Source organism: Lonchura striata, chromosome 33, assembly GCF_046129695.1.
Source record: "Lonchura striata isolate bLonStr1 chromosome 33, bLonStr1.mat, whole genome shotgun sequence".
Taxonomy (NCBI): domain Eukaryota; kingdom Metazoa; phylum Chordata; class Aves; order Passeriformes; family Estrildidae; genus Lonchura; species Lonchura striata.
Genome location: NC_134635.1, coordinates 3,890,130 through 3,907,300, shown reverse-complemented (window position 1 = coordinate 3,907,300; position 17,171 = coordinate 3,890,130). Strand labels below are relative to the sequence as shown.

Below are 17,171 nucleotides of genomic sequence, written 5' to 3'. Positions count from 1 at the left end.
TTCCCATTTTTAGCGTTAAAAAACCCCAAAATTTGGATTTTCAGCCCCCCGGGGGAGGGGGACACCGGGAGGGGACAGAGGGGGGACCCCGACCCTTCCCAAGCCCCTTTTTTGGGGGGCAGGACCAAAATTTGGGGATGCAGCCGGAGCCCCCCCCCCCTCCCCATTCCCATTCCCGGGAGCTTTTCCTGGGAAAAGCGAAATCCCGGGAGGAGCCGAGGCTGGCACAGAGGGTGAAACCACTGGAGTTTAATGGAGTCGATTCCTACAGAATAAAGAATTCCTGAGAGCCTCTCGAGCCCGCGGCTTTCCATCAGCACATTCCCAAAATCCCGGCAGACATTCCCGAAATTCCGGGGGGAACATCCCCGAAATTCCGGCCCCTCCCTCCCTCCACCCCAATCCAGCTCAAGGCACTGAAATGCTGGAAAACCGTGGGTCCAAAGCCATTTTTCCATAGTTTTGTTTTTGTTTTTTTTTTTTTTTTGGGGGGGGGGGAATTTTTTTTCCTTCTAAATCTCGTAGAAACTTTAATTCCTTCTCTATATTTACACCCGGCCCGGAAGATTTTTGGGAATGGCCGATTCCACCTGATTTTTCCCAGTTTTTTCCATCCATCCACCTGCAGGGAAAAAAGGGGGAACCCCTCATTCCTGCTTGGAAAAAGTCAGAAAAACCGGGAATAAAAACCCAGGGGAAAAAAAAAAAAAAAATCAACCCCAAAGCAACTTCTGCCATCCCGAAAAACGCAAAAAACCGGGAAAAAACCCCTTGGAAAAGCAAACCACATCCCAGAATGAGCACAGCAGTTGGTGGGACTCGTGGAGTTTAGTGTACGATACAGCTTTACAGGGAAAGGGCAGGTTGTCCACAGGGAATCCCGGGAATTCTTCCAGGAATTCTGGGAACAGCGGGGCCGGAGGGGCTTTTCCAGAGGATTTTTTTGGGGGATTGGAAGTGGGAAATGTCCCGGAAGCTGAGGGGAAGGAGGAGCCGGAAAAAGCTGGAAAAGTCCCCAGACCTCACCCTCAGCCTGGAATCTGGGAGCGTTTTCCCACTTTTCCTTCAGAAAAGGGTCCTGGCTGGGATCTGAGGGATCCCTTCCCAATCCTGGTTTTTTTTTTGGGTCGTTATTCCTTTGCCAAAGGAAAAATCTCCTCTTTTCCTTCTTTTCTCTTTTTTCCAGCCTTTTTCCTCCTCCTGCTCCTCGGCCGCGTGTCCCAGTGTCCTTCCCGGGACCTCCGGAATTCCAGGGCTCTGGAATCGCCTCCTTCCCACCAAAACACACCGGGAACGTTCCCAAAGGGGAAAAAGTCCAGGAAAAACAAACAAAACCCAAAAAATAATAACGAAAAAAGGTGGATTTTGCTGGAAAAGCTTCCCCTGCCCCATCCGCATCCGGGAATTTCTGGGAAAACCCAAATTCCCCCAAAATCCAACATTCCCAGGGGATTTCCAGTGGGATTTGGGATCATCCCAATCCCAGTGCCATTCCCAACTTTCCCTCGGACACCGGGAAGGGCTCTGGGGGTGTTTTATGTACACGGTGCCGATTCCCGGCCTCGCAGCTGATCCCGGGATTCCGGGAATTCTGAGATTCCCAGGAAGGCTCAGTTCTCCTTGCTTCTCATCCTGGAATTCCGGGAATGCTGAGATCCCCGGGAACGCTCCGCTGTGCCGGGGCTGATCCCAGAGTTCTCCTCGGGTCTCATCCTGGAATTCCAGGAATTCTGAGATCCCCGGGAATGCTCTGCTGTGCCGGGGCTGATCCTGGATTTCTGGGAATTCTGATGTTCCCGGGAAGGCTGAGTTCTCCTCGGGTCTCATCCTGGAATTCCGGGAATGCTGAGATCCCCGGGAACGCTCCGCTGTGCCGGGTGGATCCTGGAGTTCTCCTCGGGTCTCATCCTGGAATTCCGGGAATGCTGAGATCCCCGGGAACGCTCCGCCGTGCCGGGTGGATCCCGGGATTCCCGGGAATGCCGGCAGGGCTCAGTTCTCCTCGGCTCCCTGCCGGGCTCGGATGAACGCCATCCCGTGGGTCCGGAAATGCGTCTTGAGGGTGAGCTGGGTGTCGAAGGTCCTCCCGCAGACTTTGCACTCCAGCTTCCCCTCGGCGTTCCCGGCGTTCCCGGCGTTCCCGACGTTCCCGGCGCTCCCGGCGCTCCCGTCGCCGCCTCGGGAAGCGCTCCCGGAGGAATCCTCGGGCTCGGCGCCCTTCTTCTTCTTGTGGGAGATGAAGCGGTGGCGGCCGAGCGCGGCGGGCGAGGCGAAGCAGAGGCCGCACTCGCGGCACTGCGGCGCGCCGGCGGCGCGCTGCTGCGGGACGCGCGCCTGGAATTGCGGCTGGAATTGCGGCTGGAATTGCGGCTGGAATTGCGGCTGGAATTGCGGCTGGAAGCCGCAGCGGCGGCGGCGCGCGGCGCGGCCCCGCGGGCCCCGGGCCGGCGGCGTGGTGCTGTCCGGCTCCTCGCCGCACGACTCCTCCGACGACGGCCTCGGCCGGCGGCCCGGCGCCTGCGGGGACGGCCGGGATCCCGCCCGCGCCTTCCCGGGAATTCCGGGAGGGGCCGGGATGGGAACGCACCCCTGGGAATTCTGGGAATGGCCGGGATGGGAACGCACCCCGGGGAATTCCCTGGGAATGGCTGGGATGGGAACGCACCCCGGGGAATTCCCTGGGAATGGCTGGGATGGGAATGCACCCCGGGGAACGCACCCTGGGGAATTCCCTGGGAACGCACCCCTGGGAATTCTGGGAACACACCCCTGGGAATTCCGGGAACACACCCCTGGGAATTCCCTGGGAACGCACCCCTGGGAATTCTGGGAACACACCCCTGGGAACACACCCCTGGGAATTCCGGGAAGGGCCGGGATGGGAACACACCCCTGGGAATTCCGGGAAGGGCCGGGATGGGAACGCCCCCCTGGGAATGCACCCTGGGAACACACCCCTGGGAATTCTGGGAATGGCCGGGATGGGAACGCACCCCGGGGAATGCACCCCAGGGAATTCCCTGGGAATGGCTGGGATGGGAATGCACCCCGGGGAACACACCCCTGGGAATTCCGGGAAGGGCCGGGATGGGAACGCACCCCGGGGAATGCACCCCTGGGAATTCTGGGAACACACCCCTGGGAATTCCGGGAAGGGCCAGGATGGGAACACCCCCCTAGGAATTCCCTGGGAATTCTGGGAACACACCCTGGGGAACGCACCCCTGGGAATACCCTGGGAATTCCGGGAATGGCCGGGATGGGAACGCCCCCCTGGGAATGCACCCCGGGGAACGCACCCCTGGGAATTCCCTGGGAATTCTGGAAAGGGCCGGGATGGGAACACCCCTCTGGGAATTCCCAGGAATTCCAGGAAGGCCCGGGCTGGGAACGGCTGCCTGGGAATTCCTGGGGAACTGGGGCAGCTCCCAGAAGGAATTCTGGGATGAGGAGCCTCCGATCCTGCCACAAACACTGGAATTCCAAGAAACCCCGGGAATTCCCGGATAATCCCACCTGGGCAGTCCTGGACCCAAAACCTCCCCACTTGGGTAAAGTTTAGGGCTGGATTTGTGCGTTCCCAGCAGGAATTCCAGGATAAAAACCTGCCCCAACCCCCCGAAATTGCCAGGAAAAGCGGGAATTTTGGGATCATCCCACCTGGGCGGGCCCGGGCGGGCCGCGGGCGATGAGGACCTCCTGGCTGCGGGCGGGGTCGGTCCCCTGGATGCCGTGGCGCACCTGGATGTGCTTCTCCAGGATCAGGCGGCTGCTGAAGGTTCTCTTCCCCTCCGTGCAGTACCTGCGGCGCGGCAGCCCCGTTTTCCCGGGAATTCTGCAGCCCGGAATTGCCCAATCCCAACCCCAAACGGGAGGGACGCGAAGCCTGGAGTCCTTCCCCAAATCCTGCTCATCCCCGGAATTTCAGTTCCCATCCTGGGCGGAGCAGGTGGGAATTGAGCCCTGATTTTCCTGGGAATTGCACCCTGATTTTCCTTGGGAATTAAACCCTGATTCCTTGGGAATTACACCCTGATTTTCCTGGGGAATTACACCCTGGTTCCCTGGGAATTAAACCCTGATTTTCCTTGGGAATTAACCCTGATTCCCTGGGAATTAAACCCTGATTCCTTGGGAATTACACCCTGATTTCCCTGGGAATTAAACCCTGATTTCCCTGGGAATTAAACCCTGATTCCTTGGGAATTACACCCTGATTTCCCTGGGAATTACACCCTGATTTCCCTGGGAATTAAACCCTGATTTTCCTTGGGAATTAACCCTGATTCCTTGGGAATTACACCCCCCTGATTCCTTGGGAATTACACCCTGATTTTCCTTGGGAATTAACCCTGATTTCCCTGGGAATTAAACCCTGATTCCTTGGGAATTACACCCTGATTCCTTAGGAATTACACCCTGATTCCTTGGGAATTACACCCTGATTTCCCTGGGATTTAAACCCTGATTTCCCTGGGAATTACACCCTGATTTTCCTTAGGAATTACACCCTGATTCCCTGGGAATTAAACCCCGATTTTCCTGGGAATTAAACCCTGATTCCCTGGGAATTAAACCCCGATTATCCCCTGGGATTTAAACCCTGATTTTCCTGGGAATTATACCCTGATTCATTGGGAATTGCACCCTGATTCCCTGGGAACTCCCCCCGTTCCCTCCTCAGCCCCACCGCGCTCAGTCCTGCCCGCTCCCTCTGAGCTCCTGGCCATCCCAACCCATCCCAACCCATCCCAAACCATCCCAACCTATTCCAATCCCATCCCAATCCCAACCCATCCCATCCCAACCCATCCCAGCCCACCCCACCCCAATCCCAATCCAATCCCAACCCATCCCAAACCATCCCAACCTATTCCAACCCCATCCCAACCCCATCCCAACCCATCCCATCCCATCCCAATCCCATCCCATCCCATCCCAATCCCATCCCATCCCCACCCCAATCCCACCCCAACCCCACCCCAACCCCACCCCAACCCCACCCCAACCCCACCCCAACCCCACCCCATCCCACCCCAGCCCGCCCCGCTCCCCCGGAGCCGCGGCGCTCCCGCCGGGCTCCCGGCAGTACCGGCAGGGGTAGACGCGCTTGATGCCCTCGTGGTTGACGCGGACGTGGCGGCGCAGGCTGGGCGCCGAGCAGAAGGAGCGCTCGCACAGGTGGCACGGGAACTTCTTCACCGACTGCGGGGACAGCCCGGCTCAGCGCCGCGGGATCGCCGGCATCGCCGGGATCGCCGGGAGCGGCCGCGGGCCCTGACCTTGCCGTGCTCCCTCTTCATGTGCGCCACGTACTCGTCGCGCTCGGCGAAGCGCGCGCGGCACGCGCCGCAGCTCCAGCCGCCGGCCCGCGCCGCGGCGCCGGCCTCGCGCGGGAAGCGGCTGCGCTTGGCCCGGCGCAGCTCCGGCGAGCTCGGCGCCTCCTCCTCCTCCTCCTCCTCCTCCTCCGTGGAGCTCGAGGACTCCTCCGAGTTCCGGGACACCGGAGCCTCCAGCGGCTCCGCCTTGGGCGCCAGCAGCGCCGGCCATTTCGCGCAAGAGTCCTCCTTGGATTTCTGCGGCTGGTGGGTGTTCTGGGAAAGGGAGATTCGGGAATTTCGGGCCGGGAGGGACGTTCCCGCGCGGAATAACCCGGGACGGGGTCTGGGATTCGTCCTGAAAATCCCAAAGGAACCAGGACAGGGAATCCTGCAATGGGGCTGGAAAGATCCTGAAACCCCCCAAGAGCACAGCTCCCATTTCCTCCACTCCCCACCCGACTGGGGCTGCAATTTTGGCACTTTTGGCCGGAATTTTGCCTTTTCTGGCCGGAATGTTGCCTTTTTTGGCCGGAATTTTGCCTTTTCTGGCCGGAATTTTGCCTTTTTTGGCCGGAATTTTGCCTTTTCTGGCCGGAATTTTGCCTTTTTTGGCCGGAATTTTGCCTTTTCTGGCCAGAATTTTGCCTTTTTTGGCTGGAATTTTGCCTTTTCTGGCCGGAATTTTGCCTTTTTTGGCTGGAATTTTGCCTTTTCTGGCCAGAATTTTGCCTTTTCTGGCCGGAATTTTGCCTTTTTTGGCTGGAATTTTGCCTTTTTTGGCCGGAATTTTGCCTTTTTTGGCCGGAATTTTGCCTTTTTTGGCTGGAATTTTGCCTTTTTTGGCTGGAATTTTGCCTTTTTTGGCCGGAATTTTGCCTTTTCTGGCCGGAATTTTGCCTTTTTTGGCCGGAATTTTGCCTTTTTTGGCTGGAATTTTGCCTTTTTTGGCCGGAATTTTGCCTTTTCTGGCCGGAATTTTGCCTTTCTTGGCTGGAATTTTGCCTTTTCTGGCCGGAATTTTGCCTTTTTTGGCCGGAATGTTGCCTTTTTTGGCCGGAATTCCATCCGGGCTGGCGCCTGACCTCGAGGTGCTCGAGCATTTCTGTGCCCCGAGCGCTCCCCACTCCCACTTGGCCAAAGTGGGAGGACAGTCCCACTGTGAGCGGCTGGAATTCCGGCATTCCCGCCGGGAATTCCGGCGTTCCCAGCTGGATTCCCGCCTGACCTTGAGGTGCTCGAGCATGGTGCGCTTCTGGGCGAAGAGCAGCGGGCACTGCGGGCAGCGGAAGACGCTGACGCGCTGCGGCAGCAGGTGCTGGTCGAAATGCGACGACAGCAGCGGCTTGTGCGTGAACACCGTGTCGCACATGGCGCACTTGTAGATCATCCTGGGGCGAAAACGGGGAAAAACGGGAAAAAACGGGACGGGGGGAGGCGGGAGAGCGAGGGGAAAGGAAGTGAGAAAGGAGGGGGAGGACGGGAAAAAGGGAGGGGGAAAAGGAGGGAAGGAAAGAGGAAAAAGAGGGAAAAGGGGGTGGGAAAAGGAAGGCGGGAGCTGAGCTCATCCCAGCACGGAGGAGGTTCTGCCCAGCATGGAATATTCCCAGTCCTCCCAGTCCTGGAGTCCTGGAATGCTCAGGCAGGGAAAGCCCTCTGGGATCACCACATCCCTCATTCCCAAGTGTCAAATATTCCCAAATTTTCCAGCAAATTCTCCGTTCAATACCAGCCAATTCTCTGTTCCCACAACAAAACATTCCCAACTCTCCCATCCCAGCTTCTTACGCCCAGGTCTCCCATCCCAATTCCCAAATTTCCCATCCCAATTCCCAACTCTCCATCGCAATTCCCAACTCTCCCATCCCATTTCACAACTCTCCCATCCCAATCTCTCATTCCCATCTCTCCCACCCCATTCCCAGGTGTTCCATCCCCATTCCCCAGTGTTCCATCCCCGTTCCCACTTCTCCCACCCCATTCCCGTCCCTCCCACCCCATTCCCAGGTGTCCCACCCCCATTCCCACCTCTCCCACCCCATTCCCTGGTGTCCCATCCCCATTCCCATCCCTCCCACCCCGTTCCCTGGTTTTCCATCCCCATTCCCACCTCTCCCATCCCTGTTCCCCTCTCCCACCCCGTTCCCCTCTCTCCCATCCCCATTCCCAGGTATTCCACCCCGCTCCCGTCCCTCCCACCCCGTTCCCCGATGTTCCACCCCCGTTCCCCTCTCTCCATCCCCATTCCCTGGTGTCTCACCCCCATTCCCACCCCTCCCACCCCATTCCCCTCTCTCCATCCCCATTCCCCGATGTTCCACCCCCGTTCCCATCCCTCCCACCCCATTCCCACCCCTCCCACCCCATTCCCCGGTGTTCCATCCCCATTCCCACCCCGTTCCCTGGTGTTCCATCCCCATTCCCACCCCGTTCCCTGGTGTTCCATCCCCGTTCCCACCCCTCCCACCCCATTCCCCTCTCTCCCATCCCATTCCCACCCCGTTCCCCGGTGTTCCATCCCCATTCCCACCTCTCCCACCCCGTTCCCACCCCTCCCACCCCATTCCCCGGTGTTCCATCCCCATTCCCACCCCATTCCCCGGTGTTCCATCCCCGTTCCCACCCCTCCCACCCCATTCCCCTCTCTCCCACCCCATTCCCCTCTCTCCCACCCCATTCCCACCTCTCCCATCCCCATTCCCACCCCTCCCACCCCGTTTCCTGGTGTTCCATCCCCATTCCCCTCTCTCCCATCCCCATTCCCACCCCATTCCCGGTATTCCACCCCGTTCCCACCCCTCCCACCCCGTTCCCCGGCATTCCCGCTGGGTCCGTGGCGCTGACTTGGCGGGCTGGCTGCCGAGGCCGGGGTGCTGCGCGTGGCCGTGGGCGTGGGCGCCGGGCGCGGATTTGAATGCCATGGGGCACACGGGGCACTTGTGGAACACCTCGCAGTGCGAGCCCTGGATGTGCGCCTTGATGGAGCCGACGCCGCCGAACACCACCGAGCAGCTGGGGCACCTGGCAATCCCGTGGGAACGGCATGGATCCGGGAATTCCAACGGGGACAGGGATCCAGAGCGGCTCCGGGAATTCCAACAGGGACCGCCATGGATCCGGGAATTCCCAGGGGGACCGGCATGGGTCCGGGAATTCCCAGGGGGACCGCCATGGATCCGGGAATTCCCAACGGGGACCGCCATGGATCCGGGAATTCCAACAGGAACCGCCATGGGTCCGGGAATTACCAATGGGGACTGCCATGGATCCGGGAATTCCCAACGGGGACCGCCATGGATCCGGGAATTCCCAACGGGGACCGCCATGGATCCGGGAATTCCAACAGGAACCGCCATGGGTCCGGGAATTACCAATGGGGACTGCCATGGATCCGGGAATTCCCAACGGGGACCGCCATGGGTCCGGGAATTCCAGCGGGGACCGCCATGGATCCGGGAATTACCAATGGAAACCGCCATGGGTCTGGGAATTCCCAATGGGGACCGGCATGGATCCGGGAATTCCCAATGGGGACCGCCATGGATCTGGGAATTACCAACGGGAATGGCCATGGATCCGGGAATTCCCAATGGGGACCGGCATGGGTCCGGGAATTCCCAATGGAAACCGGCATGGATCCGGGAATTCCCAACGGGAATGGCCATGGATCCGGGAATTCCAACGGGGACCGCCATGGATCCGGGAATTCCAATGGGAACGGCCATGGATCCGGGAATTCCCAATGGGGACCGCCATGGGTCCGGGAATTCCCAATGGAAACCGCCATGGATCCAGGAATTCCCAATGGGAACCGCCATGGATCCGGGAATTCCCAATGGAAACTGGGATCCAGAGCGGATCCGGGAATTCCCAATGGAAACCGCCATGGATCTGGGAATTACCAATGGAAACTGGGATCCAGAGCGGATCTGGGAATTCCCAGTGGAAACTGGCATGGATCTGGGAATTCCAACAGGGGCCGGGACCCAGAGCAGATCCAGGAATTCCCAATGGAAACTGGGATGCTGAGCAGCTCTGGGAATTCCCAATGGAAACCAGGATCCAGAGCCGCTCCAGAAATTCCGAATGGAAACCGGGATCCAGAGTGGCTCCAGGAATCCCAACTGGGGACCGGCATCCAGAGCAGTTCTGGGGAAATTCCAACTGGAACCGGGATCCCAAACAAGCTTTCCCAGATTTCTGGGGTTCCCGGGCTGTACCTGCATCCCACCCTGAGGAGCCCTCGCGGTGGCAATTCCAAGTTTTCCAGCAGGAGATTCCTGCCGCGCTCCTTGGGCACACTCCATTTCGGGATCCCCCCAGTTCCCCCTCTGGAATTCCTGGAATTCCCGGGCCGTACCTGCATCCCACCCTGAGGAGCCCTCGCGGTGGCAATCCCAAGTTTTCCAGCAGGAGATTCCTGCTGCGCTCCGTGCGCAAACTCCATTTCTGGATTCCCCCCAGTTCCCCCTCTGGAATTCCTGGAATTCCTGTGATTCCCGGGATTCCCGGGGCTCCGGGCCGTACCTGCATCCCACCCTGCGGAGCCCTCGCGGTGGCAATCCCAAGTTTTCCAGCAGGGAATTCCTGCCGCGCACCGTGGGCAAACCCCATTTCTGGATCCCCCCAGTTCCCCCTCGGGAATTCCCGGGATTCCCGGGATTCCCGGGATTCCCGGGCCGTACCTGTAGCCCACCCTGCGGGAGAAGTGCAGGCAGGAGTCCCGGAGGTGGCTCTGGAAGTTGGCCAGCAGGAAGTTGCCGCCGCACTCGGGGCAGACGTGCGGCGGGCGGCTGCGGTGCATGCGCTGGTGCGCGCCGAAGCTGCAGCGGTTGGGCAGCATCATGGGGCACGCCGAGCACACCTGCGGGCGGGCACCGCGGCTCACCGGGGGCACCGGGGGCACCGGGGACACCGGGAGGGACTGGGAGTCACTGGGAGGGACTGGGAGTCACCGGGGGCACCGGGACTCACCGGGAGGGACTGGGACTCACCGGGGGCACCGGGGGCACCGGGGGCACTGGGAGGGACTGGGAGTCACTGGGGGCACCGGGGCTCACCGGGGGCACCGGGGGCACCGGGAGGGACCGGGACTCACCGGGAGGGACCGGGAGGGACTGGGAGTCACCGGGACTCACCGGGAGGGACTGGGACTCACCAGGAGGAACTGGGAGTCACCGGGGGCACCGGGACTCACCAGGGGCACCAGGAGGAACTGGGACTCACCAGGGGCACCGGGGCTCATTGGGGGCACCGGGGCTCACCGGGACTCACCGGGGGCACCGGGGCTCACCGGGGCTCATTGGGGGCACCGGGAGGGACCGGGACTCACCGGGAGGGACCGGGAGGGACTGGGACTCACCAGGGGCACCGGGAGGCACCGGGGGCACCGGGGCTCACCGGGAGGCACCGGGAGGGACTGGGGCACCGGGACTCACTGGGGGCACCGGGAGGCACTGGGGGCACCGGGAGGGACCGGGACTCACCGGGAGGGACTGGGAGGAACTGGGAGTCACCGGGGGCACCAGGACTCACCGGGGGCACCAGGAGGGACTGGGAGTCACTGGGGGCACCGGGACTCACCAGGGGCACTGGGAGGGACCGGGACTCACCGGGAGGGACTGGGAGGGACTGGGAGGGACCGGGAGGGACCAGGGGCACCAGGGACACCGGGAGTCACCGGGGGCACCGGGAGGCACCGGGGGCACCGGGAGGCACCGGGAGGTGCCAGGAGACACCAGGAGGCACCAGGAGGGACCGGGAGGCACCAGGAGTCACCGGGAAGGACTAGGAGGCACCGGGAGGCACCGGGAGGCACCGGGGGCACCGGGAGGGACCGGGAGGCACCGGGAAGGACTAGGAGGCACCGGGAGGCACCGGGAGGCACCGGGGGCACCGGGAGGCACCGGGGGCACCGCCGGGGCTGGGAACGGCGTCCCCCCCGCCCGGGGGCGGCTCCGCCAGGGAACGGGGCTGGAACGGGGCTGGGGTCCTGGGAATTCCAGCTGGGATTGGGATCCCAAGGAATTCTGGGAGAATTCCAACTGGGATTGGGATCCCAAAGAATTCTGGGAGAATTCCAGCTGGGATTGGGATCCCAAAGAATTGTGAGCAAACTCTGCAGGGATCAGGATCAGTTGTGGGAAAATTCCAGCAGGGATCAGGATCCCAACCAGTTCTGGGAGAATTCCGCAAGGATCAGGATTGATGGGAGGGGATGCACGGATCCATCTCCCACCGTTTCCCAGTGCCTTCCCAGTCCTTCCCAGTCCCTCCCAGCACATCCCAATCCCCTCCCAGTCCCTCCCAGTGCCCTCCCAGCACATCCCAGTGCTTTCCCAGCCCTTCCCAGTGCCCTCCCAGCCCTTCCCAGCACATCCCAGTGCCTTCCCAGCACATCCCAGTGCCCTCCTAGCACATCCCAATCCCCTCCCAGCCCTTCCCAGTGCCCTCCCAGTCCCTCCCAGCACATCCCAATCCCCTCCCAGTCCCTCCCAGCCCTTCCCAGTGCCTTCCCAGCCCTTCCCAGTCCTTCCCAGTCCCTCCCAGCACATCCCAGTCCCTCCCAGCACATCCCAGTCCCTCCCAGCACATCCCAATCCCCTCCCAGCCCTTCCCAGCACATCCCAATCCCCTCCCAGCCCCTCCCAGCACATCCCAGCCCCTCCCAGCACATCCCAGTCCCTCCCAGCACATCCCAATCCCCTCCCAGCCCCTCCCAGTCTCTCCCAGCCCTTCCCAGTGTTCTCCCAGCCCTTCCCAGTCCCTCCCAGCACATCCCAGTCCCTCCCAACACATCCCAATCCCCTCCCAGTCCCTCCCAGCACATCCCAATCCCCTCCCAGTCCCTCCCAGCACATCCCAATCCCCTCCCAGTCCCTCCCAGCACATCCCAATCCCCTCCCAGCCCCTCCCAGCACATCCCAATCCCCTCCCAGCCCTTCCCAGTCCCTCCCAGCACATCCCAATCCCCTCCCAGCCCCTCCCCGCTCTCACCGTGCTGCTGCTGCCGGTGGCCACGGCGACCTGCTGGAAATGCGCCGCCAGCCCGGCCTTGTCCTTGCACTGCTCCTTGCACTCGAGGCACCTGAAGCAGCTGTAGCTGCTCTGCTCGGCGCCCAGCGGCAGCACCGGCGGCTCCTGCGCCGCGCCGCCGCCGTCCTGCGCCGCCTTGGCGGGCGGCAGGGCCAGCGAGGCCAGCGGGGCGACGTCGGGCTGGCCGATCATCTGCTCCAGCGCCACGGGCCGCATCACCAGGTGCGAGCACTGCATCACCAGCCCCTTGTCCTTGTGCTCGCGGGCGTGCAGCAGCAGGCTGCACTTGTTGAAGAACACCAGGCGCTTGGTGCAGTGGTTGCAGGTGACCTCGATGCGCATGCTGCGCCGGTCGTAGTGCCGCGCCAGGCTCTTCTCCAGCGCGAAGGCGTCGCCGCACTCCAGGCAGCGGTAGCCGGCGGGCGGCAGCGCCAGGCTGGACTCGGCCGGCGGGCTCAGGTTGGGCTTGTAGGTGGGCAGCAGGTTCTTGCTGTTGAGGATCTTGTTGAAGGCCTCCACCAGGCTGGACTGGCTGCGGGAGATGACGGTGCCGGCCACGCCGGGCGCCGCTTTGGGCGCCGCCGCGCCGCCACCGGCCTTGGCGCCGCCGTCCCCCTTGGGGAGCGGCTGCGGCACCAGGCTGAGGATGTTTTTAGCCACGGATTTCCCGGATTTTCCCGGCAGGACCACGGATTTCTGCTGGGCCACGCTGGCGGCGATCAGCATGGCGCTGCTGGCGCTCTGGATGGTGGCCACGGGCAGCACGGTGCCCTTCAGCCTGGCGCCGTTGCCCAGCTGCACGCTGACGATCTTGGGCCCCTCCGCGCCCTTCGGGGGCCCGCAGAGCTCCGACCGCTCCGCCGCGCCGCCGGCCGGGCATTCCGAGGGCTCCTGGGAATTCTGCTCGCCGGGGGCTCTGGCGGAGGGCGGCTCCGAGTCCGAGGACACCCTGGTGACCGTCCTGGTGATGCTGCCGCAGGAGGTTTTGATGGTTTTGATGCGCACCTTGAGCGGCCGCGAGGAGCTGGAGGACGGCGAGTTGGCGTTCTCCTCCTCCTCCTCGTCCTCCTCGCCGCTGGAAACGCTCGGAGGGCTCCCCAGGGATTTGCCCAGCATCTCCCGCTCTTCCTTCAGGGACAGCTGCCTGGGGGAGGGCGGGATGGCAATTCCCGGGGAGGAGAAGGGCTCCCGAGGGCTCCCGGGCGAGCGCTTGAGCTCGGCCGCGGCGCCGCTGCCGCCGTCCGGCAGCGCCGGCTCGGCCGCCGGCCAGGGAGATCCCTCGGCCGAGAAGCGGACGGTGACGGACTTGAGGTGATCCAGCAGCAGCCCCTTGGGGCCGCAGCCCCTGGCCGGAGCCTCCTCCGCGTCCGCCTCCTCCTCCTTGACGCGGGCCGCGCCGTGCGCTCCGTCGCCGGCCGCTCCCGCCCGGAAGGGCGCCGGGAACGCCGGCTCGGCGTGCCGCAGCCCCGGGCTCTCCGCGCGCTGCCCCAGGGGCTCCTTGCAGTCCAGGGCCGGGCCGGCCGGCGACTTCTCCTTGGCTTTGTCGTCGATGAGATCGGCGCCGTCCTCGCCGGGATCGGGGCTGAAATGGGAGAACAGCTCCAGCGCCTTGGGATTCTTCTCCTTGGCCCAGCAGTCGCCGTTGGAAGCGGCGTCGGCGGCGCCGGGCGAGCGGGGCGCGTCGGGGGCGCCGAAGCCGTTGTGCAGCAGGCGCGGCGCGGCGCCGTGCCCGTCCTTGCCGCGCGGCTCGGCGCCCTCGGGCTGCTCGGGGCACACGGTGTTCTTGACGATGACGCTGACGGCCGAGATGTCGGCGTGCGGCAGCGCGTGCTCCGGTGCCGGCGCCGCCGCGCCCGGCTCGCCCGGCAGCGGCTTGGCGTGCGCCTCGGGCTCCTCGTGGTGCGCGTGGATGGCCTCGTTGGCGTCGATGTCGGGGATGTCGAAGGCGGCCAAGAGGTCGTCGAAGTCCGGGGTCTTCATGTCCCCCATGGCTGGCAACGGGAAAGGGGTGCAGGGAATTCGGGGTTTCCCACTGGGAATTGCCGGGTTTCCATCCCAACAAACGCCAAAGGAATCCGGATGTTCCTTTGGGGTTTCCCTGTAGGAATTCCCGGGTTTCCATCCTGACAAACCCCAGGGAATCCTGATGTTCCTTTGGGGTTTCCCTGTGGGAATTCCCAGGTTTCCATCCTGACAAACCCCAGGGAATCCTGATGTTCCTTTGGGGTTTCCCAGTGGGAATTCCCGGGTTTCCATCCCAACAAACCCCCGGGTATCCTGATGTTCCTTTGGGGTTTCCACCCCAACAAACCCCGGGGAATCCTGATGTTCCTTTGGGGTTTCCCTGTAGGAATTCCCGAGTTTCTATCCTGACAAACCCCAGGGAATCCTTATGTTCCTTTGGGGTTTCCCATTAGGAATTCCCGGGTTTCCATCCCGACAAACCCCTGGGTATCCTGATGTTCCGCAGCCTTTTCCATTCCCACTCCCACTCCAAACGTTCCTCTCCACCCCAAAAATTCCCCCTTTTAGCCCAGAAATCCCCCTCCCATCCCAAAAATCCCCTTCCCACCCCAGCCCTGCTGCCGGTCCATCCCCTAAATTCCCGGAACTGCCGGGAAAGCCGCAGGATCCGAGCCCACCCCGGCAATTCCGGCCCCATCCCAGCTCAATCCCGGCCCTGTTCCCGACCTGGAGCCGGGCCCAGGACCTGCCACATCCCGGGCACAACAATTCCCGTTATCCCCTGGAATCCCGGCACTTCCAGCAGCCCCGGGAGCTCCAAGGATTTTTTGTTTCTTTAGGGAAAAAATTCCTTTCATGAGGAGGGGTTTTGATCCCACGGTTTTCCAGCTTGGAAACTGGGAAAAAGGGGAAAGAGCCGTGGATCCAACCTCAATTCCAGCCCCAAACTGCCTCTGGATCTGAGGCTCCCAGGAAACCCCAAGCAGGTGGGATTCCATTCATTTTCCCTCTGGAATGTGCCTGGGGATGGGAGAGGCCTTTTCCTTCCCAAATCCCCCTTTTCCTGCCCTTTCATCCCCTGGAAAGCCTCCCCAGGCAGGGAATGAATCCTTTGGAAAAGCTGGGAATTGTCTTCCAGGGGGGGAATCGCGCTCTTTGTCCTTTCCCATTCACATCCAAATCCTCGGGATGGATCCCGGATTTCCCCACCCCGACTCCCGGATCCCGATCCCGGCTTCTTCCTGGGGATAAACCCAGCCAGGCCTGGAAAATCCGGGAGGAGCTGTTTGGGATCAGGGTTTGGAAAATCCTGCCCGGCTCAGTTCGCCAGGGAAAAGGAGGCGGGGAAAGCAGGGAGGGATTATCCCAAAATTCCACCTGTGGCAAATTCCAAACCGACCCCAAATCCCCGATCCCAAATCCCCGATCGCCCCAAAAGCCCCGTCCCGCTCCCGCCCCCATCCCCGCAGCCGGGATTAAATTCCCGGGATTTGGAGGGAATTAATTCCCGGCCATCTGCCGGCCCCGATCCCGAGGGATCCCGAAAATCCCGAAAGGAAAAAGAACAGCTCCAGCCCCGCCAGGAGGGCTCGGCATTCCCGATTTTCTCGGCATTCCCGATTTTCCCAGGGTTCCCAAAAGGGCTGGGGGCATCCGGGCAGGGATTCCGTGGGATTTCGGGGTTTTCCCAAATATCCAGGATCCCAAAGCCCCTATCCCAGTCTCAAGCTTCCAATCCCACATTCCCCATCCCGGTCCCAAAGTCCCCATCCCAAACTGCCCATTCCCACCCCAAACTCCCCCACACCGATCCCAAATTCCCCAAAATTCCAGGATGGAGGGGATGGCCGTGACCTCTCCCAATCCCAGGATTTGGGATGGGGAAGGACTGACCGTGACCCCCCAGAATTTCAGGATGGGGGGGATGATCCCAATCCCCACAAATCCCGGGGTATTTTTTGTAGGAAAACGTGAGCATGACCCCCCCAAATCCCGGGATATGGGATGGGAGAGGGGGGGCTCCAGACCTCCCCAAATCCCGGGATTTGGGATGGGAGGGAGGAGCTCCAGACCCCCCCAAAATCCCGGGATATGGGATGGGAGGGGGTGACCGTGACCCCCCCAAAATCCCGGGATATGGGATGGGAGAGGGGGGAGCTCCAGACCCCCCAAAATCCCGGGATTCGGGATGGGAGGGGGGGGGCTCCAGACCCCCCAGAATCCCGGGATTTGGGATGGGAGGGGGTGACCGTGACCCCCCAGAATCCCGGGATTTGGGATAGGAGGGGGGAGCTCCAGACCTCCCCAAATCCCGGGATTTGGGATGGGAGGGGGTGACCGTGACCCCCCAAATCCCGGGATTTGGGATGGGAGAGGGGGGACTCCAGACCCCCCCAAATCCCGGGATTCGGGATGGGAGGGGGTGACCCTGACCCCCCAGAATCCCGGGATTTGGGATGGGAGGGGGGCTCCGGAACCCCCAGAATCCCGGGATTCGGGATGGGAGGGGGGGGCTCCAGACCCCCCAGAATCCCGGGATTTGGGATGGGAGGGGGGGGCTCCAGACCCCCCAGAATCCCGGGATTCGGGGCCCCCTCAGGCCGCGCTTCCCGCCCGGGCCTCGCCCCCCCCAGGCCCCGACCCCCTCAGGCCGCTCGGGCCCCGCTACCTGCGGCGGGCGCGGGGCGCGCTCCCGCGGCCGGCTCCGGCTGCCGGGCCCGATTCCCGGTCCCGGTCCCGATTCCCGATCCCGATCCCGGTTCCCGGTTCCCGGCCCGGTCCCGCTCGGGCCCCTCAGCGCCGCCGCTTCCCCTCCGCCACTTCCTGCTTGGCCCCCCCCGCCCCGCCGGCCGC

General features: G+C 62.5%; 1 protein-coding gene across 1 annotated transcript; it reads right to left on the bottom strand.

Annotated features, from left to right (window-relative positions):
• Positions 1–1,180: 1,180 nt before the first annotated feature.
• Positions 1,181–17,132, bottom strand: LOC110476878 (zinc finger protein 687). The gene is made up of 9 exons (XM_077789439.1): positions 16,987–17,132; positions 12,315–14,344; positions 10,004–10,182; positions 8,163–8,339; positions 6,547–6,709; positions 5,283–5,594; positions 5,093–5,205; positions 3,661–3,802; positions 1,181–2,517 (listed from the first exon to the last, which is right to left on the bottom strand). Exons 2-9 carry the CDS (start codon positions 14,340–14,342, stop codon positions 1,993–1,995), a joined length of 3,639 nt encoding a protein of 1,212 aa, XP_077645565.1. The 5' UTR covers positions 14,343–14,344; positions 16,987–17,132; the 3' UTR covers positions 1,181–1,992.
• Positions 17,133–17,171: the final 39 nt, after the last annotated feature.